Source organism: Calypte anna, chromosome 10, assembly GCF_003957555.1.
Source record: "Calypte anna isolate BGI_N300 chromosome 10, bCalAnn1_v1.p, whole genome shotgun sequence".
Classification (NCBI taxonomy): domain Eukaryota; kingdom Metazoa; phylum Chordata; class Aves; order Apodiformes; family Trochilidae; genus Calypte; species Calypte anna.
Genome location: NC_044256.1, coordinates 3,950,069 through 3,975,639, shown reverse-complemented (window position 1 = coordinate 3,975,639; position 25,571 = coordinate 3,950,069). Strand labels below are relative to the sequence as shown.

The following is a 25,571-nucleotide window of genomic DNA, read 5'->3' as shown; positions in this document are numbered from 1 at the left end:
ATGTCAATGTGTTGTGGGCTGTTAGTGTGTATTACAGTATCTAATCTACTAACCAGGGGTATTACCTACTTGGTGTAAAACCTGTTTTTTTGCTTGCACTATGGCTGGTTAAAGTGGAAAGCCAACTGTTGCCTTCCATCCATGCAATCTATAGACATAGCAAGGTGACTTCCTCTAAAGACAAAAATTTTTGGTTTCTTCTGTTTGCCTTTGATATGCAGACTTTGATGGTGTGTTCAGAATAAATTTGTAGGACATTTTTTAGACACATAAGGGAGTGAGAGTAATATACCTGGGGAAACATATAGGGATTTCTATGACATTGAAGGCAATATGATTTTTATCTGGAAGCCATAGATTTGGTTTGTGTGAAAATTACAAGAGCTCTAAACTCTTGCCCTTTCCTCCCCCTCCCCTATCTCCTGAAATTTTCAGATAAACTTCTAATTAGAAGTTTTAAGTAGCTTAAAAAAATAAGCAATACTGACAGTGCCTTTTGTTACTTTATTTTCTTCTGTGTGTGTGTGAAGTTTTTCAGTTTTTCTTCATGCTGCTCTTAAATTGTTAGACATGCAGAATTTTGCTGTGAGTTACCAACCTCTGTGGAAAGACTGTTACAGGGAGAGATCTCTGGACTGTGTAATGCAGTAGGGGGGCATTTGGTGACAGGAAAATGAGCTGCAGGCGTTTGGCCCTTGAGAGTGGAGGCATCTCTCCTTTCCCTTCCCCATGGGAACGCCGAAATGTTGACACTTGGAGAGGAGGCTGAAGGGCTTAAATTCCCAGTGCTTCTCCTTTAGCATTTTGCAGTGAAACTGTCTTTCATCCTAGGATGCTGATATTGAAACACTGTAAGCAGAAAATGGAGAGTGCTCGTGATGCTCAGGGATGGCATTTCTGACAGTCTGAAGACTTAGAGCACCACCATATCACTTACCCTTATTCATATGTGGGTGGTGTCAGTTTGCCACTGTATGAAATGAAACCTCTTCCTCCGCCTCCCCCCAGATGTGAAGGAAGGAGCAGTGGTGGGCGGCGTGGCCAAGGAATGTGTGGGGCCCCACTCCTGTCCTGGGATGTGCTCTGCAGTGCTTCCTCTGATTGATGAGCTGGGCAGGGTGAGGTGAACAGCCAGTATTGCATTCTGCTTGGGGTCTTGTTTTATTTTAGCCAGGAATAGCATTTATTTATTTTTAAAGGTACATGACTTATAAATAGTGGTCTTACCCTTCAGCTGGCATCTGCAGTGAAATTCATTGACCAGAATGGGGCAGCTTTAGCACTCAAAGTGCTGGAGGCTCTTGTTGCACAGTGCTGAAATTGTCTTTTCTGTGTTGCACTGAGTGATTATTACATTTTCATTGTTCTTTTTTGGGATTGTTCATTGAGAAATCTTAGAGTCATAGCAGGAAATCTTTGATTTTCTATTCCTATTTTGTTTTGGATCCCAAATTAGGATAGTTGTGAAGGGCTATGTTTTTTGTTGCGAAATTCTGCTTGTGTTCTGATCCTTCAAGTTGTAAAGTACAAACAAGTGCTGGTGGTTCCCCACGCAGCAGTTAGGCTGTTAAGCAGAACTAATTCTTCACAGAATGGAAACAAATCCAAAGAAAGGCATCTGTAGGACTAAGCACAGATACCAAAAAGCAATCACTTGGCAAACTGCTGAAGGAAAGTGGTCTTTGCAAGAGAGAAAGTGATGTATTCTTTCTCTTGAATGCATGCAGCCACACAAGTAGAACAGCTTTGTAGCTGCTTAATGTGGCTTACTGTGTACCTTTTCTGTACTATTTCCTACATTTGTCTGCAGAAGAGCAGAGGGGAATTCCTTGATAAATGCATTAACATTTATTGTGCACTTCTATGGACACACACTTTTACCTGCTAGGTAGACTGAGAAGGGAGAATGGGATGCATGTATAGAAGCGTATTATTTCCTTGAAAATAGTGCTATTGGTAACTCCTGAGGCAATATGTATGCCTGGTTTCATTGGGATGGGTGACAGCAGTGTGTTTTTAGCCACTTAGTAAATGGTTGAGTTGCAGTAAGGTAATATATTTGGTTATTTCAGTAATTCACACATAGCTGCAAGGTGTGGAAAGTGCTGTTGTTACAATATCATGAACTGCTTTGGACAAGGTAAAATAGAAAGACTTGGGTGTATTATCTTCTACTTTCTTCCTTCACAGATTGGGAAATTAGATGCATACCCTGCTTTGCAGTTCTCCTGGACTGTCATCTTGGTGTGGCTATAAGAGCATATGATAGGCCAGAGAATGAACAGTAAAATAAGGTCCTCATGGGTTGATCATTCTATGTCACTTGGGATCCTTCTGTTATTTTCTCAACCACATTGATGCTTCCCAGAATCCCAATTATTGTCCCAGGTATGGGAATGCCAGGAATAACAAGCCGTGTGTCTGTTCAGTTGTCTGAAGAAGTGAGGAGGAACCTGTAGAATCTAATAGTCACCTTGTCAAATTGATACAAATTTTCTGTTCTTGCATGCATGGTTCTGCAATTAGGAGAACTTTTTGAAAGGTGATTATCCACTTTAACTATTTTGAAGTTTTTCTTTCTAAACATACAGCAAATGTGATAATTATCAACTCTTTCTGTCACTACAGTTAACACTTTCCAAAATTTACTGTGAACATGTACTGCCTACTTAACAAAAGGAAAGAGCATCTTTATGAAGTATAATATGTCCTGAGATAAAATGTTTAATTCTTGAGAAAACAGATCCATATTGTAAAGACTTCTTGTGTATTGTGATGCTTATAAAAATTTTGAATTCACAGTTTTACCAAAGAAGGAAAGCTTAGACAGACAGCCACGTGTTTAAATGTTGAGGGGCTGGCATGCCATTTGATGTGTCGTGTGCCTAGAAATCAAACATTTATAGAACTGGAAGCTTCAGAGACAAAAAAATGGAAATGGTAGGGCTTGCTCCTGCCTTCAGTGGTGTCCATGTGTGTAGGAAGGGATTGCTTTTCCAAAACTGCTTTACCAAAGGGCTGCTGTTTCAAAACCACATGACTCATCTGGGGTTGTTTTTCTGCTGTTTTTTCTCTGGAGCACCCAAAGATAATACTGTGCCTTTGAGACTCTGTCTCTAGACCTTGCACTAAAAAAAGTAAAGTGCTCTTGAAAGAATGGAAGAAAGCTTAGTTTTGATTTTTAATGAAAACTAAAACGAGCTTGGGAAAGTCGGGATTTACAAGGAAAAGGCTGGTTTCAGTCCTTCCTGGGAGGGTGGAATTTTTACCTATCTTGTCAAGTTTCTTCTCCTTTCCTGTCAACTGCCTTTAGCATGTCTTTAGCATGCATCTCTTTGAACCCTCTTTTCTGTGCTTGCTTTACTAGGATATATTAGAAACTCTTTCACAATAGTTTTCACTCTGTATGTGGAGAAGACTGTATACTTCCCTACTTCCTGAGGATACTGTAGGAAAGAAAGTACACTTCCCTAAAAACCTAGTCCAGCATAGTCCATTTGACTTCTAAAGTTTTCAGGAAGAGAAAATTGTACATATACAGCTTGAGACTGGTCTTAACTTTGAGAAGCTGGTGGTGAAAGGTGTCTTACTGTGCTTATGTCTGTGTGTGACCAGAAGCACTTGTACAGAATCCAGTCCCAATCCAAATGGTGGAAAGCCTTGTGATCCTCTGTGGACATACTCAGACTTGGTTATTCCTGTACAAAGATTTTTTGAAGTGATCATTTGCCAACCACTGAATTAGGAGCTTTATAGAAAGGAACAGGGGGACCTGAAAGTGTTAAAGGAAACAAATGAGATTGAAGCTGACATCTACAAGGGAACTTTTGTTCAAGGGTGCTCAGGCTGTTGACCTCTTTGCATCTCCATTTCATTGGCTTTAGGTTATAGTATTCTTCAGTGCCCAAAAGTAATGGCTAGGTTGTACTGGGCAAATGCTATCTTTTTTTTTTTTTTTCTTTTTTGTTTTTGGTGGGGAAGGCAATCTTGGACATTGCTGTTCAAATATATTAATGCAATAAGAAATAGTTTTGCAGTGTATTTTAAAGGTGTACTTTTTATGTATGAGGATAATGATTTATTTCATTTTCTCCTTATCAGAGATTGGACAGTAATTCCTAGTGAACTCCATCTGAGTTTGGAAATAATTGCCTAAAAATTACACTTCTAGATATCTGTCAGCAGGTTGGCAAGAACATGAGAGATGAAAGGGAAAATTAAACCAGCCAATTGTTTCTGCCTTTTTTTCCTTTCCTTCTTCTATTGCAACTCCCTCTCTTTCTTTTGTATTAGTGACAGAACTAAGTATTTGTAAGGCTAGAAGTGAATGTTTTTGCAATAAGGTGACCCTAAGTTTGAGCAGAGCAGACTGTTTCGGGATGTAATTGACTGGCAGTTTCTTGGAGGTGAAACTGCAGTAACCTCTGCAAAAGAGCTCATGCTTTAGCTTAGCAATCAGGGCCCTGAAGAAGATTTGTCCATAGCAGAGGTAATGAATTGAGAAGAGCAAAAAGGGCAGATGGCCCAAATCCTCAATCATTATCTCATCTGGGATCTCCTTGGTATTTATTAGTGAAACCTTTTGGTAATTACCCCTATGTGCAGAGCAGTTTCTCGTCCCTCCAAAACTCAAAATGTGATTTTTAGAGGGCCTTGCAGACTAATGCCTCAGATTTGCTCCTTGCTTACAACCTGCCAATACTGTTCTGTGAACTGAAAGGCGAGGAGCACGTAGTATGAAGGATCAGTTGTGTCTGTAGGGAATGTAAAATTTCATAGACAAACATGGCTCATTCTGTGTGCTTACATGTCTTTCACACTATAAAAATGGGATTTCTAATCAAAGAGCTAATTAGCTCTTTGCAGTATGTCAACCTTTTAAAAATATTTTTTTTTTTATTGTTGTTTCATGTTTTGAGTTGAAGTACTGGCGTATTTTGCACTGAGATATATATTTTAAGATTAGTAAAACAAACTAGAACAACTTCTTTCCCTTCTAGTTTTCTTCTTCCCTTGTGATCCTTCTGTATATATTCCAGCATTCTGGAGTAACGCATCTAGAGAACTGAGGAGGCACAGTATTTTCTCAATAAAAGGTCTCATCTCTCTGAGGTTAGACCCTGACTCAGAGTCTGTTGAAATGGAGGATAAGACTCCTACTTGGCAACAGGTTGAAAACAATCAAGAAAAAATTGTATTTGCAGTCTTAAATATTTGGCTCTCAAACCTTCTGGATTTGGGAGCATGAAGTGCATGTGTGCCCACAAGCTATGCCAGTAGTAGTTCCCAAAATGTCATCCTGGTCTGATAAAATCTATCCTTCGGTAGGAAGGGAAGAGGAATCCAAGTTGTAGTGCTAGGCTGGTGGCTCCTAATAATGCAGTTCTGTAATTTCCCACTCTGAAGGGTTTTCCAAAGCATCAGGATAATAAGGATAGAATATGATTGCATTCTGTGCAAGCTTTAATTCTGGCCCCCTTCTTTAAAATATTAAATGCCTGTTAGGAGATTGTAGATGGTAAATGGTTAAGGAAAATCTTTGGGATCAGCAGATACATAGGTGTCCCATATCATTTATTGATAATGTCACTGCAGCAGTTTCCATCTTATGTCACCTCCCTATTATGTAATTGTAATAGTCTAAGCTAATACCTTGAGACTGGCTCCTTTTCAATACAGTTCTGAACTGTTGTCTTCAAAACTACTGCTATGATGTTTGTACTGTCACAGTCTAATAATTTCTTCATATTGGCTAAGTTATAGAGGAACATTTCTTTATCTTTTTGTTTTCATTTAGAGAGAGAAAATTGGTGTATTAGGTTTATCCTGAAAATAAGTTTAACTCAAATATCTGTAGAAGTACAGTGTAATCTGTTTCACAAATAGCACAGTGATAGGCTAAATTTTATGCTGCTTGCTGGGGTTTTTGCTCTGTATGTTCCTGAACAACACAGAATTTATTAAAAAGGGGAGTATTATTTGCACTTCTGTGACTACTTTTCATTTCAGTGTAGACTAAAGTAAATATCATTCTTTACCATACTCAGATTAACATTTTTTGTTTCAGACTAGTGTTTTTCATGGAAAAAGGTTTGATGAATGTATACTTAAACCTTTTGCTTAATTACTAGAGGGAAGGATTTTCTTACTCATTTAATTTCAGTAAGTCAAGACAGAAACACTGCTTTTAAGGAAGCTCCACTGCTGCTTGGAGTGATTATAGAGGCATTTTTCAAAATTATTATTGAGGAAAACCTGATTTTAGAAAGTATTGGCAGTATGGATTTAGCATTACATGTACAGTTAGTTTTTCTGCAGAAACTTCATCCTGCCAGCATAGAAGTTCCTCTGTAGATACATGAGCTTTTTGTCTTGGGAAAAGTCTCACTGCTAGATATTAACTTGCATGTTCAAAGGTTTTGGAAAAAGGTATTAGCAAATCTGAAAAGTACTGAAATATTTCTGTTTGTAGAAACAGTAAGTGCCAACCAAGCCTTGCTTTGTAGCAATGTTAACAGGAAAAACTGTTCCTCCTGGATAGAAGGGCTTTTAAACTGGCAGGATACTGTGGTTTGAGTTCTTTATTTATCTGATACTACTGTTTGTTTGATTCCATCTCTCTCAGGGTTTTGTTTTGTTTGTGGTCTTTTTTTGTTTGTTTGTTTTTTGGTTTTTTTGTTTGTGTGTTTTTTTGTTTTTCCCATCTTCTTTTTCTGATATATTACTTGAATTAAGTTCTTTTTTTTACTCCTTCCCCCCTAGGTCTTGATGTGCATCTTATATGTTTTCACAGGAAATGATGTTATTTTCCATACAGGGAAGTTAAATGTCATGCTCACTAATGGCAAACCAGTGTGTTTCTATCATGCCATCTTGTATCTGTACCCTGTCTTCTTTCTAAGAACCAGCCTGATAGAACAAAGGAACGGCAGAATTTAAAAGTAAAATATGAAGCTGAAAAGTAGAAGAGAAAGGTAAAACAAATGCTTTTTAGCAGGGATGACCACATTTCCAGGCAGTTGAACCGAATACTGATTTTAAAATCTTGTCTAACATTTCAGTATTAGTACCTCATTAAAATCCAGAGATTAATAGCAGCACTATTCTTGTTGCACATTAAAATTATTTTGTTTAATTTGGGATTAGAGGGTACAAGGTGCCATTATAGAAGAGCTGTTTCTAACATACCAGTGTCATGAAGTGGGACTGCTCAAAAACTGGTTTCTTAAACTCTCCCAGGGACTGAAGGTGTGGTTGGGCTCAGGTTAGCTCAAGGACATTAAAATCTGTGGATTCAGCACAACTACAATCCCTTCCCTGTTTGAGTTCTTAAAATCTTAGCAGTGATGTCAGCAGCTTGTATGATTAATTTGATTATTTTATTTAAGTATTTCTTTTGTGGTGCTTCTGATTTCTGGGGAAAAATACTCTTACTGTTCCAGCTGAATTTAAGTATCAGGCTTTCAGCACTGTACACATCTTTAGTTATTAATTAAAATATACTAAACTAAAACTTAAATAGTAGCACAAACCTATGCAATTCCAGAGTTTTTCTTTAAAATGCAAGGATATAAAAAAATGTATTTTAGTTAAGCTTATTTTTCCAATCACTGTGGCAGAAATGAAAAATAACAGCTGGCTTTAAGGAAAAAGCCACCCTTGCAGTTTACCAGAAGAGTTGAATCTGTAGTAATGTACAAGAACACCACTTCCAATATGATGTTTCAATTACAATCTTTTCCTCTTTACTCTTTTGTAAGAGTCAGAATGAACTGACACTTTTCCTTTGTGTCTGAAAGGGCCAAATGTGTTCTGGATGATATCACTTCCTCTTACACATGGAACTTGGTTCTGTCTCAGACTCAGTTGTTTGCCTTAAATAGGAGCTAATAATAATAATAATAATTACAATAATATCTGTGCAGACAATGAGGCTGAAAGAAGAGAAAGTCTTGGCAGATGCTTGCATGAGCTAAACTACCCGGGGCACATAGTTCCAGAGCAAATCTTTTTGATCCCCCTGGTGTGATCACGAAGATTGGAGAAATAATGTTTTGGTCCCCAGCAAATGTACACTGTTGATTTCAGAGAAAAGCAACAGAATCATGGTAGGGAAGGGTTTTTTTACAAGGGCATATAGCACTAGGACAAGGGGTAAAGGCTTTAGAGAGGAAGAGGGTAGATTTAGATTAGACATTAGGAAGAAATTTTTCAGTGTGAAGGTGACGAGGCACTGGCACAGGTTGCACAGGGAAGTTGTGGATGCACCATCTCTGGGAGCCTTCAAGGCCAGTCTGGATGGGAGCTTTTGAGCAACATGGTCTAGTGGGAGGTGTCCTTGCCCATAGCAGAGGGGTTGGAACCAGATGCTCTTTAAGGTCCCTTCTAACCCAAAACCATTCGGTAACTTTATTAGTGTATGACACAGTGAATCACAAGGACAAGTTAGGTCAAGAACCTTAAAGCAGTCCCTGCTAGAACTGAGAGTTCTCTGATGTTCATACTTTGTATGAGCATATCCACTATTTTATGCTCATAGTTAGTAGCTGGAGATGTTTAGAATCAGTTGGGAGACACCTGCTACTTTGATGACTTCATTGGGAGGACATTATAGTGCTTTTAAAGAATAGTGCAAAGGAGATGCTTGTCTCGTATCTATAATGGAAGTTAAATCATACTTGTAGCCACATTTCTTAGTGAGCTAGGAGCAGCATGTTCTTGACTCCTTCAGCAAAAAACACATCCTCTTAGGTGACATTTACAGACTATGTGCTTATGCATGGATTGATGGATAAGCTGCCTCCTTAGCAGCTTACTGAAATCACGGAATTCTAAAGAGCTGTCATCTACCTGCATCCTAGAAAACCTATTTTATGAGCCTTCAGTTATCTGGAGAGATTTTCCTTGCATGCTTCCTTTTATTTTTATGCCTTACATTTTAAAAATAATAATTGTAGGTGAAAACAGCACTTGATGGAAATTTTAAGGAAATCACATACAGAATGTTGTTTCACAGTAATCCTTTTTTACAAATTGTTATGAAAAACTTTACCCATATGGCTGTGTTGGTGTGACATTCACCTCTGAACTGTATGTACTAAGCAGAACCTGAGCTCTGAACCCATTTGATGACTTGATGAGTGCTCCAGCTCTATGTACTCCGAATTCTTCATCAGCCATGAGGAGAATAGCTACATGTCTGTAGTCTCGCTGCATGTCTGGATCTGTCAGTGCTCATGTAAAGGTTATTCCCAACAGAGATCCAGACCAAAGTGTGCCATATGAATAGCAAATCATTTGGAAAGAGATGTCCATATAGCCAAAAGGCGTGGCAGAACTCCTTTCATGATCTGTTCTAAGCCTTGCTCCTGCAAGGGCTGAGAAATCACACTAAACTTAAGGACAGTATGTGCAAGCTGGCTTTGGTACCAAAATCTAAACCATGTTTGTATATGTTGCCTTTGTAAACACTGTTTTAGGGAGAAAGAACATAATGAAAACTAAAATCAAAGGAGAAAAATCCCTATTACGTGCTACTGTCCTGGTATCCAGTTCTCAGGGAAAAAACCATACCTTTTATTTAACATGCAGGTTTATTTTTCTCAAGTGAAACCCCTTCACCTGAGAATTAAAAAAAAAGAAAAAAAAAAAAAAGGAAAATACTGGAAAAGATTCATCATTTCATTTGAAGGGTTAGGGCTGTTGTGCAACTCTCAATAGCATTAGCATGTAAGTTCTAGAAATGGTGTGATGCACTTTAGTTCTTCCCACCTGAGCAGTTCATCTGTCTGAGTGGCCATTATCTCTTGACAAACACTTAAGTGGCCAGTATCATGTGCTGGAGAGTTTCTCAATATCTGCTGCATTCTGGTTAGATGAAACCCAATTCTGGGCTGCCCTTTCATTCAGGGAGTAATTTCAGTTCAGGGGTTTCATCTTGCATCCTTTCAGTTTCCTTATATACAGTTGCAGTCCAGTCTTGGGCTACCATCAGCTGTGAAGAAACTTGTGAAGAAATTTTACAATAATAAACATATAGGCTGTTGGAATTTCTTTTGCCTATGAGGAAAGCTCATTCAGCTTTTCCTTCATTTCACTCAGTGGCACAGAATGTGTGAGTAGAAAGAGCAGCATGGAAGGGAGTTGTCACCTGGACTTGTGTTTGAATGAGCTTTGGGACATCATTTCAGGAATGAATAAAGTGGGTGTGTGTTGCAGTTTTCTGTGTGCCTTTGTTTGTTACGTTATTATTTATTTATTTTTAATTAAAGTGAGTAAAAGACTGCTGTTGTATTAAGCAAACAAAACAAATGGTGTGAGGGAAGAACTTAAGTTTTACTTTTTTGTACTCTTGCATGTGAAACTATGGAAACTCAAAATTTTTTGCGTGCATTCAGGGTAGTTTTCAGTATGTGCATATGGTGCAGGAAGCAGTGTTTCTCTGACACTCTGATCAGAATGTGACAGCAAGTAATTAACTGGTTTTTGATATCTCTAGATATTTGTCTCGATAATAAATGAGGGAACTCCTATTAGATCTAGTCTGATTTTTCTCTGCACAGATAACTTTATTAGACACAACTGTCCATATCAAAGATATTCCTACTCAAAAGTAACTTTACAAAAATATGTTCCCATCACATAAATTGCAGGAATTTTTAAGATTAAATATGGTTTCTAGCTGTTTTCTTCTGTGAGTGGTGTTTGGTATCTTGCAAGGGTGGGACCATCAGCTTTTTGGAGTAACATTAATTGTTTTCTTTTGGCTATAAATCTGGAAACAAAATGATTAAATAGACTGGAGAAGAGGGGGATAACTCAAATAAAAAGGCACTTACATTTATTGCGTTTTGCAGGGTTGTTTTCAGGAACCATGCATGTCTCTTGAGACTTTGTTTCTTATCCATTTTATAGAGCTCTGACCTCTTAACAGCACTGCTTTAATGACTTGTTCTTGGGGTTCTGAGTTGGTATCAGTGCTTGCCATGAAAACAAGCCTGTTACAAAGAGGTCAGGTTTCACTAGACAGCAATAGACTTGTAAAAACAGATTTTACTGGAACAAATAAAGTAAGAATTAAGAAGAAACCAGAGATATGCATAAAGAAGCAAGATAGAGAAGAGCAAGTATTGGGCTAAACTGATAAACAATATATAAATTTAGATGAGAGATAAATGGGAAATTTTTGTTTTTAAAACCATTTTTAATTACATTTATGAGTTTTTTAAGATTTTATGCAATTCTCCACACTTAAAACACGTTATTGCTGCTTAGGTGGAAAAATGTTCTTTAAATACCAACTTCAGTTAACAACTTGCATTGTATTTTCTGAATGGTTTAGCTGAATCCATACTTGCTTGCTATCATAATGACATTTTCTGTTCTGTGAAATACCAATTTCTTCTGTAGTTTCTGAGAGTATCACCTCTGTCTTTAGTCTTCAGCTGTAATGTACTGAATGGCTGGAAATACTTATTTATTTTTATATACATAAATGAAGAAATAAATATTGTGCTTCTGTTGTCTCACCCTGTCCCTTTAAGTAATCATACCAATATAAGAAAATTATGGGTGTGATTGTATAGTTCCTATAAAAATTAAACTTTTAAAGGTGTGTCAGAGCTCTTTTAGTAGGACTTCAGTAGGACTGTATAGTTACCTTTCTGCCATGTTAAAATGGTCCCTTCTTCTGCCACTGGCTTTGGTGCTCCAGGTAACTTGGTTTGTGGTTTTTGTATTGCCTATGCCTTTATCACATTCCTAGAGACTTTATTTTGAAAGCTAAGCAGTCTTGCCTTGTTTGCTACATCATACTCACAGTAAATAGATGAAGAAGGCAAAGCACTACAGTTTTTGGTTGGAAAATCTATTCAGAACAGCATTAGGGAAATATTCTGTGCACACGTCTGTGTAGCACAGACTGAGAATGGAGAAGGAGGGATGGGAGGGGAAGTAAGACAAACCTGGATGTTGGGGTTTTTTTTTATTTCTTTTTTTTTTTTTTTTTCTTCCCCTTTTCTCTTTTGTGGTGAAAAACTACAGGCAAGTTTTGGTAGAAAGCAAATCTAGAAAGTTTAGAGTTACAGAAACAACCTGACTTATATGTGGCTTACTTGTTTGCACTGAGTCTTTCTGTTCTGTGAAGCTGAACTTTGTAAGTAGCCCAGGAGCTGTTAATTTTTTGTTGGTTTTTGTTTTTTTTAATGATGATGATTCTTGAGAACGTGATAGGATGCAAAACATTATAATTAATAAACAAGTAAAATAGCTGAACTCTTTCAACTCAAAACGTGAATGTTAAGAGATAGGTAACTAATAATATTGGTTTATCTATTGAAAACTTGTTTCTGTGTGATTTTTACAGGAGTAGAAATATATTTGAGATCTGGGTTTTTTTGAAAATAGATCAGTACCATTGAATTTATACAGAGGTTTTTTGCTCTGCAGTTACAGGGGGTAGAAATGTCTGTTGAATTATTTGTGCTGTGAATTGCCTTCAGTTGTCTCTGAAGAGTTGTTCTTTCTGTTAATTATTTTGTAGGTAGCAGTAAGTAGAGAGTTCTGTATTCCTTTCCCTTTGGCTTTTATTTTCTAAGGAGAGAAATGGAAGTACTGATCAGTTTCTTAGGTGTTTGTAAGACAGACAGTGTTTATCCATCTGCCACTTCAGGTGGCTGTTTTGTGAACTTGAGTTGCAAATGCTCAAAATTATCTTGGTGCTCTTTGCATCAGGCATCTGCTTGGTGACCACTGAGACTGGTGGGATGCAAGTGTTCTGACATGACTAAGCTTGTTACTCATTATTTTTTGGTTTTGATTTATATTTGTCATCCAACATGAACTTCTACAAACTCTGCAAATGATTTTACTAAACTATTATTAAAGGAACAAAATATGTCTGCTAGGAACCATATGTTGTTTTGGAATTTTTCTGTTGCAGTCTGTTGAGTTTTGTTTTAAGGTATAATGGGACTGGCCCAAACTAGTTGAATTGACTTGATCTTCATTAGTTTAATAATTTATATGCTTTCCAGTTGTATGTCAATCAATTTGTTGCTTAATTCTAGTTGAGAGTGTAATTTTCATTGTCATCTAAATGTTTTTTTACTGAATTTAGGTTAAAGCAAAATTATTCGAAGTAAATCTTCAACCAGGTGAACAATGCTATTGAGCAAAGTTGACAGGTAATTAGAGTATCTGAAGTATTTCTGGGTGTTTTTGCAAGTTGATCTATGATCTGCACTTTAGTTTAGCAAGGAATTTTTCCTTGTTTTAGTCTTTTAAATTCAGTATTCTGTTGTTTTTAGCCATTTCTGCATTTGAAGTCCAGCCATTTTCAACAGAGGTCCAAGAAGGTGGAGTAGCTCGATTTGCCTGTAAAATAACAGCAAACCCTCCTGCCACTGTGACATGGGAAGTGAATCGAACAGCTTTGCCTTTAGTCATGGACAGGTACGTAGACAAAAAATGACATTTTAGGATGTCATTAATTTTCTGTGACAATGTTGAGCCTACTATAAGAAGAAAATCTGAATACTTGCAATACAAATATATAAGTGAGATTTAATGTGTGTAGTATGTTGACTATTAAAGTAGCTAGTAACAATTATGTTGTTAATGAACTATAAATGGGTGTTATGAGTGCAGACCAGAATCTCCTGCTATTGTCTATACAGTAATCACTGTATTGGTGAATTTTGCATGCAGGTCACCCTCAGGAATGGGAATTGCTGTGGGATACAGAATAGGCAGACTTTGGCTATGAGAGTGTTTTGCAGTAGTGGGATTGCTTTGAGAGAATTGATGCTTCATCTGCTTATTTTAGAGTGCTAATAAAGAAATATATGTACATGAAACTGGTTAAAAGCACTTCCTGCTAGGGAACTTCTGCACAGGGGAACTTGTCTTTTGAATTGGTTAACCTGAAGCATACATCTTGCTCTCTATGAGATTCCTTCCATGTCCAGTTTATACTCATTGAACTTTTTCCCATGCTTCTCAACTTGTAACTTTTATTGAACATATCTAAGATAGATAGGGTACAAATGAGGGTAAAATGGGAGACCTAAAAATTGAAAGCATAGGTAAGTTTCTGGGAACCATATACCAGTTATGCCAGTATATCAGAGATTGCTACTAACCTGAATCATAATTAACATAATAACTGGCTAAAGAAGGTTAGGATAGTTGCTTCTGAGGCTGAGAAAAATCTACTTTCATCCTGATGCTGGGGGGAATTTTGCATGGGGTTCAGAAATGCAAGATGAGTCATTTATAGAGAATGTTTTTGAGTCTCCAGACTGCTATTCCTAGGTCAGTGCAGCAGTGAATGGCTGTTTCTAAATCAAGCTGTTAAATCCATAGTGGTGTTCTCTGACTGAAAGTTTATATAAATTTCTTTGTTGTTGTTTTTGTTTGTTTTGTTTTGTTTTTTTCTGTTGCAGGATAACTGCTCTACCTACAGGAGTTCTTCAGATCTATGGTGTTGAACAGAAGGATGCTGGGAATTACCGATGTGTTGCCACAACCACAGCCAATAGACGTAAAAGCACTGAGGCAGTGCTGAGTGTTATTCCAGGTACCCTGTGAGATGCTTTTTTTGCCAGTGGATTGTTTGGGTTTTTTTTTTTAATAATGTAGCAAAAACACATGAGTTAAAGGGCTGTAACTGTCCTCTGAACTGCTCATCCAAATAATCATTTTTGCTTGGTTGTATCTTGTGGCTAAAGTACTATTCATTGTAATTTTCCACAGTTACTGAAATAAGACGATGTAAATTTAATTTAAGCATCCTTAAAAAAAGATCATACTTTATTTCATATTTGAGTTTCTGTTTAATCATGTTCCCTTTCTTTGATTTTTTTTTTTTAATAATATTTTTCCCTCCAAAGCCTCAGACTTGAAGCCTTTTCACAAGCCATCTATAATAGCTGGTCCTCAGAACATTACAGCATCTCTTCATCAAACTGTCATACTGGAGTGTGTAGCCACAGGGAATCCAAAGCCAATCATCTCATGGAGCCGGTTAGGTAGGTCTTAAAATTACAGCATTATGACCTTCAGCCTGTGAAGAGGAAGTGAAACTGGAAAGAGAGGATTTCAGCAATTAGATTACTGTTCTGAGGTTTCATGTAGTAGGTAACAATTAGAAGGTTAAGGTAGGAAAAGTGAAGCACTTTTAGCTACATACTTCCATACTGCTGTTGAGAAGCCCTGAGGTATTCTGAGACTTTGGACTTCTCTCTTCTGCTATCAGTCCCATTCTGCTGGGTAGGGTGGTAATCTCCAGGGACCTGACTCGGAGTAGAATCACTGGTAAGCCAGGGCAGGTTGGAGTGGTTGCATCTTCTGGTGGATCCTCCATATTGCTATGTGGGTTTCTCCCCTTCTTCATAGAAGCAATATGTGATTTGGACCTTGTGTTAAGGGGAGATTTGGACTATGGATAGGTATAGTCAAACCCTGAGTAGCCTGGAAGGAGAGGATAGAGGGAGTGCAGTAAGAATAATAAACATTCATTAGTGCATCACATTTTTCCATTAAAACTACCTATGTTTTTATTCTGATGTGTACCTAAATGTAAAAGTCAGGACTACATCTGTAGAAGCAAATAATGAAAAGTTTTCCTGCATTTTTATTTCTAAAAGTGGGAGAGACAAACATAGCTTTCCTTGCTGATTTAATGACTCTTACAGGAATTCCAGTAAAAAAAAAGTTACCTAAGGTAAAGTGTTTGCTGTGAAAATGGAAAGTAATCTGTGGTAATCAAATAGACTCATTTTACCCTGAGCATAGTACAGAAGGAAGTAGATGATTCCTGTTTGTAAAGATGGCGTGGAAGTTGGCAGTGGTGAACTAAATGGTGGTGCAAGGCAGCTGGGGAGGCTAACTGGGAAAACGTGTTAGTATTTTAGCTGTGATGCTGAATTTCTGATGTAAACCACCTACCAAATGGTGGGACCCAACCATCTGAATGGTTGGATTAACTTGAATGAAGAGCAAAGCAAATGCAAAATGGAAATCTCTGAGACCTCATCTGTGATTTCCCTTCCATCTCTCAACTTTTAAAATCTAATCTAAGCTGCTACTACCTAGGCGACCCTATTTAGATAAATTATTGAAAGACATTGATCAGCCTCATAACCACACTTCTCCCACTCTTGCAAATAGACCATAAGTCCATTGATGTCTTCAATACCCGTGTCCTTGGAAATGGGAACCTCATGATCTCTGACATAAAGGTGCAGCACTCAGGTGTCTACGTCTGTCGAGCCACTATCCCAGGCACACGGAACTTCACAGTAGCAATGGCAACTCTCACGGTGCTGGGTGAGTCTGCTTTGACTTCCGCAATGTGTTTTAACATCTTGTATCAATTTTGAGCTATGCACTGGGCTGAATTTTTATCTCAAACATAGTGCACCAAGGGCTTACAGGAAGATTGCAGAGATGAAACAGTGGCCACAACCTTGGCTGCCTTCTTCTGTCTGTTGACTTAGATGAGACGTGTCAGATACTCAGCATTTGAGTTACACACTAGCAGTTCATTTGCACCTGGAGATAACTAGGTGCAGTGTTTGCTCTTGGAAGATAAGCTTTCAACAGAGAGAAGAAACTCTTGACAAGGCAGAAGTATGTAATACATATGTATATTGTGAGCAGTATGCTGTAGGCTGAAGTTTAGGTCTTGCTTACATTTGTAAATGCATGAACAACATGGGTAGAAATGTTGCTATTGGTGCAGATTGTAAATCTCTGAAAAAAAATAATAAATGCTTTGTTTACATGGGATGTACTTTCTGCAAGGGTATGTGTGTATTTGGGTGGCCTGAGGAGAGAGTTTTGTATGTGGACAGTTTGTCATTATTCTGACTGTCATTGCGTTTGTGGGGGCTTGATTTTTATGTCTGTGTTTTGTGTTTTTTGTTTTTTTTTCTTTCCCTTGTTACTTATCTATAGCTCCCCCTTCATTTGTGGAATGGCCAGAGAGTTTAACAAGGCCTAGAGCTGGTACTGCTCGTTTTGCCTGTCAGGCAGAAGGAAATCCTGCCCCCAAAATTTCATGGTTAAAAAATGGAAGAAGAATGCACTCCAATGGTAGAATAAAAATGTACAACAGGTAAGATTATAATTGCTATATGAGACCTGTGTGTGTTTTGTTACCAAAGGATGAAATTCCAGTAACTAAATATTACCAAGTGAGATACAACTCAAATAAATATGAAATTGGATGTTAAATGTAGTTTTGGACATTTCTTTGACCGTAGGAATGCAGATTAGTCAATAACAATCTTCAGCCAAGCTTTTGTGATCACTATCTTATCCAGGGGTTGGTGAAGGGGGGAACTGAAGAGTTGCACCACAGAGTTGGTCTAGATTTACAGTGGTGTAGCAGAAACCAGAATCTTGCTAATTGTTTGAGGCTTTATTTCACTACTTCTTTAGAGTGACCAGGACATATTAAAGAGCTTGTTAATAAACTACAACCCCTTCTTTTTGCTGGCAGGGAATATATTTACAGGGTTTATTTCACTGTGTCTGACTTTGCAGACATAAACATATATATGGCAGGTTTGAGGAATAATTCAAGTTGTTATCTTTCACAGCTGCACATCCATTTCTAATAAAAGAGCTCGTGATTCATAAATCAATTATACTAAACTCATGAAGCAGAGGCAAACATAACTGTTGTTTCATTACACAGAACAAAATTTATCTAAGCTGAACATTTTTCCTCCTTTTTCTTCCTTTTGGATTCAGTAAATTGGTGATTAACCAGATCATTCCTGAAGATGATGCCATTTATCAGTGCATGGCTGAGAATAGCCAGGGATCAATTCTCTCCAGGGCCAGGCTTACTGTGGTTATGTCAGAAGACAGACCCAGTGCACCTTACAATGTCCATGCTGAAACCATGTCAAGCTCAGCGATCCTGCTGTCATGGGAGAGGCCTCTCTATAATTCAGACAAAGTGATTGCATACTCTGTGCATTACATGAAAGCAGAAGGTAAGCAGTTTGATTTAAATGCTGTTTAACTACTTGAACATCCTTGCAAAGACTGGTAAATGTTAATGGTTCATAGGCAGGGCTGTGTCAGAGCATATCAGCATAAAAATACTTGGGAAAAAGTGCTTTTGCCACATCATCTCATTTTGAGGACTGATTTTGAAGTTAAGAATGGACTTGAAAGCCTGGAGGCTCCATACTGCTGTCTGGGCTTCCCTCTGTCCTCAGCAGGAGCTTCTGCCTGTTCTCTACAGTATGTGGCCTGGTAGGAAAGCACAGACCATACAGCAGAATCTTGGAGACTTACAGACTTAAACTCTTCACCAGAGACAAATCATTTGTCTGGATCCTCAGATTCCTGTGATTTTAGTGGATTCCATATATTTTGGAGTAGAATAACTGATACTTTATTGGCTTAACTATCTTCCCTTACAACAAATGTTGTCTGAATGGTAAAATCCACTCTCCTACCCCTTGGTCTCCTAAAATGAGACAAGTATACTCAAACTCTAAAATATTCTGAAAAGCCATGAACAGTTTATCCTAGTCTCTGGAATGTTAGATGAATTACTATATAAAAGGGAATGGGTGGTTAGAATAAAAATTAATAACTTGACATTTAAAGACATGCAATTGCTTTAATTTAAGGTAATTTTTAACATGATAGAAAACGCTAACTTCTCATAAGCGGGAGAAATGATTGCCAAATGACTTGAAAATTTGTTAGTTTCATGTCTTAAAAGAAGCTGCAGTGCAGCTCTGTTTTCTAGAATTGATTTATTTTTCACTTCTATTCAGTAAGTGGTTTATTCAAGGACAGGACTGCAGATGCTCAGCTCTGTGTGGAATACCAGTCTGCCATCTGCTCAGCAGAGGACAGGAAGGACAGCTTAATTACTCTAATACTGATGCAGGAATAGCTGCCTTTGCTTTTGCAAGTGGGATATTTCAGGACACTAGAGAAATTTGTTTGATGGAAGAAAAGAGGTTTAAAAGAAAATGGGGACAAGAGGTGTGGGAAATTACCCATTACACTTTCAGCCATTGAGGTATTGTGCTCACAACCCTGTCTTAAAGCTAATAAGAATAAAGTCATCCTAAATAAATGATCTGGGTAATTGCATGTCCAGTGCCAGACCAGAGAGCAGAGACACCAGGTAACTTCAAGGAAAACTGTAAAACTGTCCTTAGGGAAGTGTGTGATTGTGCAGGAAATATTCTTGCCCAGTAGTGAAAGGAGATATTTTCTGAAATGCTATCTGCAAAATCATTTTGCAATCTCTGTTTCATTTGCTTCCGTTTGTGAAGGATACAGCTTGTGAAATGAGATTGCAACAAAACAAACTCCAAGCAAAAGCAACCAAGCAACTAAAAAACTGATTGGTTTAAACTTGCTTTCACAAATGCACATTTTTGAAAATCCAGACTGTCTTGTGTAATTTACTTAATATGGTGCCATTGTGCATCCTTTCACATTAGCAAAGAAATCCACTCAGGGAAAGTCGGGAGGGATGTGTTAAGAGGAATATTTCCAGTGGTGAGAATCAAAATGTAGGTGATGTGTGCATTTTTTTCTGTGATAACATGTTGGGGTAGTACCAGAAGATCTGCATTGGGACATAAAACCACTTTTGTCTCATTTTGTAGAGAAATGGGTGAACTTAGAAGGCTGGTGGACTCCATGTCTGTAGGAAGAATTGCTTTCTAACTAATTGCTTATAGACCTTTCTGAGTATGTTGCCTGTATATCAGAGGCAATCTAAGAACAAAAATAAAAGAATGTGTCTTGGTGGCATTTACACCATACCAGGCTACAGAGGTGCTAACATAGACTGTTGACATTGTCAGCATGTTATTTACTCTAATAATTCTGGATCATTATGTATTTATGTAAATGGTTTGTATGAAGGTACTGATTTTATTATTCCTTTTGGCCAGTGTGCCCTCACATCCTATTGAAAATGAAAAGTGAAGATTAAAAGAAGTGTCTGATGTAACTAGAGTATATCTTAGCTGCTTAAAGCTTCTCATGTGTAACCTTTTACTTTATACATTTGTGCTCCTATATTGCTCTCTTGTTTCAGTTAGGAACCATTTTGTCAATGTGAGTAAGGAATGTTTTATTGCTATAGAAAACCAGTGTTGTTTAAGTCTCCTGAGTGATACTGATGTTTATGATTCCATAAACTTTGAAGTGAGAGGAAAACTGGATAATACACTAATTCTGTACAGTTTTTTGTAGAATTTTCTTGTAGACTTCATATGTAGTAGGTGCTTTGAATAGAGAAGATACCATCATTCTCTGTTTAATTTCATAACTTGAGTATTCTAATGTTTCAAAAAAACAAAACAGTTTTAATCTAGTTAGTTGAAGAAACTAGCAGGTGGGTTTTTGTGGTTTTGTTTTTTTGTTTCTTTAGGCAGAATATTTTGCATTCAAATCAGGGTCATAGTAGGGGGAAGAATAAGGGTCTGATGAGTGTGTTAATTCCTTGTTAGTGATTTAGAAAAGGCACAAAGGGAACACTGATTGTGGTGGAAGGCAAGCCTTGTTGTCTATTATGGCTGTTTCATTAGGGCCTCTGCATGAGGCCTGGCAATCCATTCAATGAGAGAACAAGTCCTTTTAATTTGAGCTCAAGGATCTTGTTTAGCAGGTCAGAAATCGTGCCTTGAAATTCCTAATTAACAAGCCATTAACTAGTCTGTTGTGAGATGCTCCTAATCTTGTCTAATTAAAATGCTATCAAGTTAATTCATAAATGTGGGAAAACTTAATGATGGAATTTGCCTTTCGTTTTGTTTATAAATTCAGTTTTGAAGAGGAGGAGCTGGCTATCCCAGAGTTTTGATTAAGCTGACATGCACTTGTTCTGAATTGTTCATTAACACAGCAGCTTTCACTGCACTTATTCCACTTTACAGCCTTCCTCTATAGGAATAATGCTCAACAAAGACAAGGACTGCTGCCTGCATTGCTATGCATATTTTAATGTGAATTGCTGAGAAATTTTTTTTTTAACAACTCACTAAGCCAAACATTTCTGAAGCTTGTTCTGGTCTTTTCTTATTGGCCTTTCTCCAAATTAAAGAAAAAAACTGTGTCAATCAAATGTAATAGAATTCACGGGACTAAAATGAGATCCTTTTGCTGAATAAATTCTTTCTGTTTGTCTCTTTTTGGGGGGTGGTGGTGTTTGTTTTGTTTTTAATGGAGTAGAGCCCTCACATTCCATGCAGTCTGCTATAGAAAGACTCTGTAAATAGGTTTTGAAAAAACCCTCCCTGTCTCTAAACAAATAGATTTAGAAACTCAGAATGAATGATAAGGCTATTAAAGCTTGTCTGTTGTGTTACTGTACATTAGGCACAGCTTGTTGTGACTAATTCTAAATAGGGTTTAGAGTTGCATTCAGCATCCGTTATTCAGGAAAATCCTGAAACACCATAATCTAAACCACAGCAAGACACAGTTACTCCCGTGTATAAAAGACCTTTTACTGAGGGCTTGAAAAATGCAGGTAGGCTGAAGAAGAACATGAAATAACTTTGTATGATCTTAAGGCCAAGATACTGTTATGTTTAGGGATTACCAGGATTTTTTGTTTGTCTAACCTTTGTTTTATGTCAGGTTTAAATAATGAAGAGTACCAAGTGGTTATTGGAAACGACACAACTCATTACATTATTGATGACTTGGAACCAGCCAGCAACTACACCTTCTATATTGTAGCTTATATGCCCCTGGGAGCCAGTCAGATGTCAGATCATGTCACTCAGCACACTCTTGAAGATGGTAAGACAAAATACTGCTGCTTTTTCTATGTTTGAAGACAGTAATGAAATCATGTAAATAACTATTCTAGATCTTGAAGAATTCATTGTTGAGATGCTGGTGATAGCCTAGGATTTAGTCTCTATGATTTTCTCTTGGGCAAGGAAAATTTGGGATAAAAAACATTTGTTATATTGAAAATCAAGGAAATTTTTTTTTGTTTGTTTTGTTTCACTTTTTGGAAGAGAGGACAGTCCGTGTTCTTGTTAGTAGAATCAGGACTTCATATAAGAACCAACTGACTTATTTCTGTGCTGATTTAACTAATCAGAACATCATGGCAACAACAAACTGTTTAGTGTAATTCATTAGAACTGATTAATAAATTCTGGCAGGGTTAAGCTTTGGCAGCATGGAGCATTGCCAGTTCCAGTTGTCTGCCTGTCTCATTGCCAGGAGTTACGACCCTCATTATATGGTCAGCAGAAGAAAAGATGCACAAAGTCCTCAGCAGTCCAGGGTGTTGTTCAGACTCCCAGTTTAAGCTGCTACATCTAACCCTGATGGCCACTGTATCAGAACAGTCGGGTGCTGACTGCCTTTCAGTACTGCTGGCAGCAGTAAGAGAACATGCTGAGGGCCTTACAGAAAGGAGCTTGCTAAAGCCAGACTGTATGCAGAAGGTGAAGTACGAGCAGGGTCTTAAAATGAACTATCTACAAAGCTTCTGGAGTTATTTACTCTTACACTGCTGGCACCTCATCCTAGGCTGAAGTGTCAGACGAGATTTTTCCATTTCTCTTGCCTGAGCTCAAAAGCTTTGTCTTTTCCTTTTTAGTTCCTTTGAGAGCTCCTGAACTTAGTTTGACAAGCAGGAGCCCTACAGATATCCTCATCTCTTGGCTGCCAATTCCTGCAAAATACAGGAGGGGTCAGGTGGTCCTGTACCGACTGTCTTTCCGCCTCAGCACAGAGACCAAAATTCAAGTCTTGGAGCTTCCAGGGACTTCAGATGAGTATCTCCTCGAAGGCCTGAAGCCTGACAGTGTGTACTTGGTTCGTATCACTGCTGCAACAAGGATTGGCTGGGGTGAGGCATCTTTATGGACTTCCCACCGAACTCCCAAAGCTACAAGTGTGAAAGGTAACTCTCAGCATTACCAGCAGCCTAGAGATGGGGTCAGTTGCAGGCTTCATCTGAAGGCTGCAGTTTTTTTCTGACAGGTAAATTTCACATCTGCAAGGATGTGAAATAGGCTTTCCCATTAATGTACTCTTGTTCTTGTGATTTAGAAAATAGTGTTCTAATCATGATTCTGTTAATAATCAGTAAAAAAATGTGATCTATTATTTTGGTGTCAGTCTGTTTCTATACATTGCTGTTCATATTTTCAACCCAGTGTAAGGTACCTTTCTACAAATTTGGGATATCACACCTTTGCAGTGTGTATATGTATTGGAAACATCTGAATTGATGCATGTGTGTCTGATTAGAAAGAAAATGTACATATGTTATGAATATGCAAATTGACTTGATATTTGAAGTCAAGTTGTTATTATTGGTTTGGATTACATTATTATTAAGTAAAGTCATGCAAAAGAGCATTCAACTCTGCATTAATAGCTTGAAAAATGTAGATTTCAATTTATAACAATTTCTTAGCTGTAATCCATGTCCATCCACTTTCAATTTCATTGAGTTTTATGTACTATAGAGAATTATTTACCACTTGTTGAAGTGTGCTGGTGTTGTTAATCATGTTTGCTCTGGCTCACTTTAAAATGAGGTAATTCTAGAGAACTGTCTTTGGGGTGTCTTTAAATTTAACTAATTCATTTACTAAGATGCAGAATAAAGAAGTATTTATATTCTGATTTATCCTAGCTTAAAATGTTAGATTAACTTGCAGGAAGCTAGACATCATCAATATAATCATCAATCAATAAATAATTATTCAAGTATGCTGATGAGCTAAAATCAAAGTTGTGAGTGAACTTTGGACTGGTTGGCACCCAGATTTTTGCATGAAAATTAGTTGTTTCTAGAACATAATATTATATATATTTCTCTAACACCAGCACCCAAGTCTCCCGAGCTGCGTTTGGAGCCAATAAACTGCACAACCATTACAGTACAGTGGCAGCAGGACTCCAAGGACACTGCAGCTATTCAAGGGTACAAGCTGTATTACAAGGAAGAAGGCCAACAGGAGAATGGACCAATTCTGTTGGATGCCAGTGATCTTGAGTATACAGTCAGTGGTTTAGGTGAGTATAAAAAATGCTTCTTGACTGTTCTGTAAGACAGCAAAGTCAAAGGGCATCTTGCAGAGCTTAGATCATTAGACCTGTAAGGCAGCAGCATTAGGTTTGGACATCTAGTTTCTCAGAAATAAGCTTTGCAAGCTTGGGTAATGCTACTGATGGCATATTCCTCTCCTAAAATGTGTTGCACAACACTTAAGTAACCAGATCTTGTCAATCTTGTGTAAGTTTGAAGGACACACAACTACTTATTAGAAGATACAGAACTTACAGTTTGTAAATACTGCCAGTAAATGGCATGTTTTTTTAATAGTTTAATATGCATTTTTTCAGCTTTTGTGTGTTTATGCCTGATCTAGTAACTGTGAAAGATTAATATAAAATACTAAAGATTTTCCTCTGGTATTTCTATCCTTTTTCTCTGTTATTTAACCTGTTATGTATCCTTTGTCACAGCTGTTCTACACAATTAGCACTCCTTGCTCATGGTAGTAGCAAGTAGCCCTTGTGCGTGTTGTTATCCTGCTAATATTTTTCAGGAGCATTGGTGAATATTTGCATGAAGATTAGGGCACAGAACTTTGAGTGTCACTGTAGTATTTCCACTAATCACCTTGCTGCATCTTTCTGTAGCTCTTGTGATGTGTATTAGTGTCAGTGTGCTGATGTCATCCCCAGGCTGGAGGTGCTTACTTATAGAACTGAGAATTTGTCACTAAAAGATGTGACCTATAATGTAATCAGCAAAAGTAGCATAGGACTTGATGCTTTTGCAGTGTGTTGAGCTGTTTTACTTAGGGACTAGTGTGCAAAATTTGTCTTGACTAAATGATCAAAATTGACCTGCCACATTAATTAGGTCAAATGGCCTCTTGACCATACTCAGATATTCTAATCTGCTGCATACAGTTGAGATACTGTTTTGGGGGAGATTTGAGGAGAGCATTCTGGTCTGTTAACTGGACAACTGGCCATCTGTGGCCATTTCTAGGCAGAGCATCTGGCAGCAGCTGACTGTTTAACAGAGCTGTGAGACAAAAGAGCAGTGGGTTGAAGGGATGTGGTGTCTGTGTCCTAGGATGTAAGTGCTTTTTTTTTCTTGGTCTCCTTGTTATGCAGTGGTAATTTCAGACACATGCTTGTTAACTTTGTGATCCACGTTATAGGGATTTTCTCAGTACACTAATCCCCTTGAGAATAAAATGTTATTTTGCAGAATGATGTTATAATGTATATTATCTGTGTGTTTTTATTAGGGTTGGGTTTTGTTTGTTTGTTTTGTTGTGGTTTTTTATTTCCAGTAAGTGTGTAGAAGAGAAAACAAAAGCAAAGTAAATATGGGGGATTCCAACTTTCATAGGGTAACTTTGCTAGCTGAACCAGAAGAAATGAAGGCATGGAAGAATTCATGTGCTTGAGTTAATGACTCAGTTGCAGTGTACCTGATGGGTTGAGTGTTTGTTCCTTATCATAATTCTAAGTATCTAAATAGGGTGACCAAAACATTATTTGCTCCATATAAC

At 37.7% G+C, this 25,571-nt stretch overlaps 1 protein-coding gene across 1 annotated transcript in view; it reads left to right on the top strand.

Annotated features, from left to right (window-relative positions):
* PRTG (protogenin) overlaps positions 1-25,571 on the top strand; it is a 79,160-nt gene that overhangs the window by 18,576 nt on the left and 35,013 nt on the right. Inside the window, 9 exon segments of the mRNA XM_030457290.1 lie at positions 13,308-13,452; positions 14,445-14,578; positions 14,892-15,029; positions 16,171-16,329; positions 16,960-17,119; positions 17,761-18,008; positions 21,640-21,804; positions 22,622-22,927; positions 23,863-24,051. Of these exon segments, the coding sequence (XP_030313150.1) occupies positions 13,308-13,452; positions 14,445-14,578; positions 14,892-15,029; positions 16,171-16,329; positions 16,960-17,119; positions 17,761-18,008; positions 21,640-21,804; positions 22,622-22,927; positions 23,863-24,051 (1,644 nt within the window).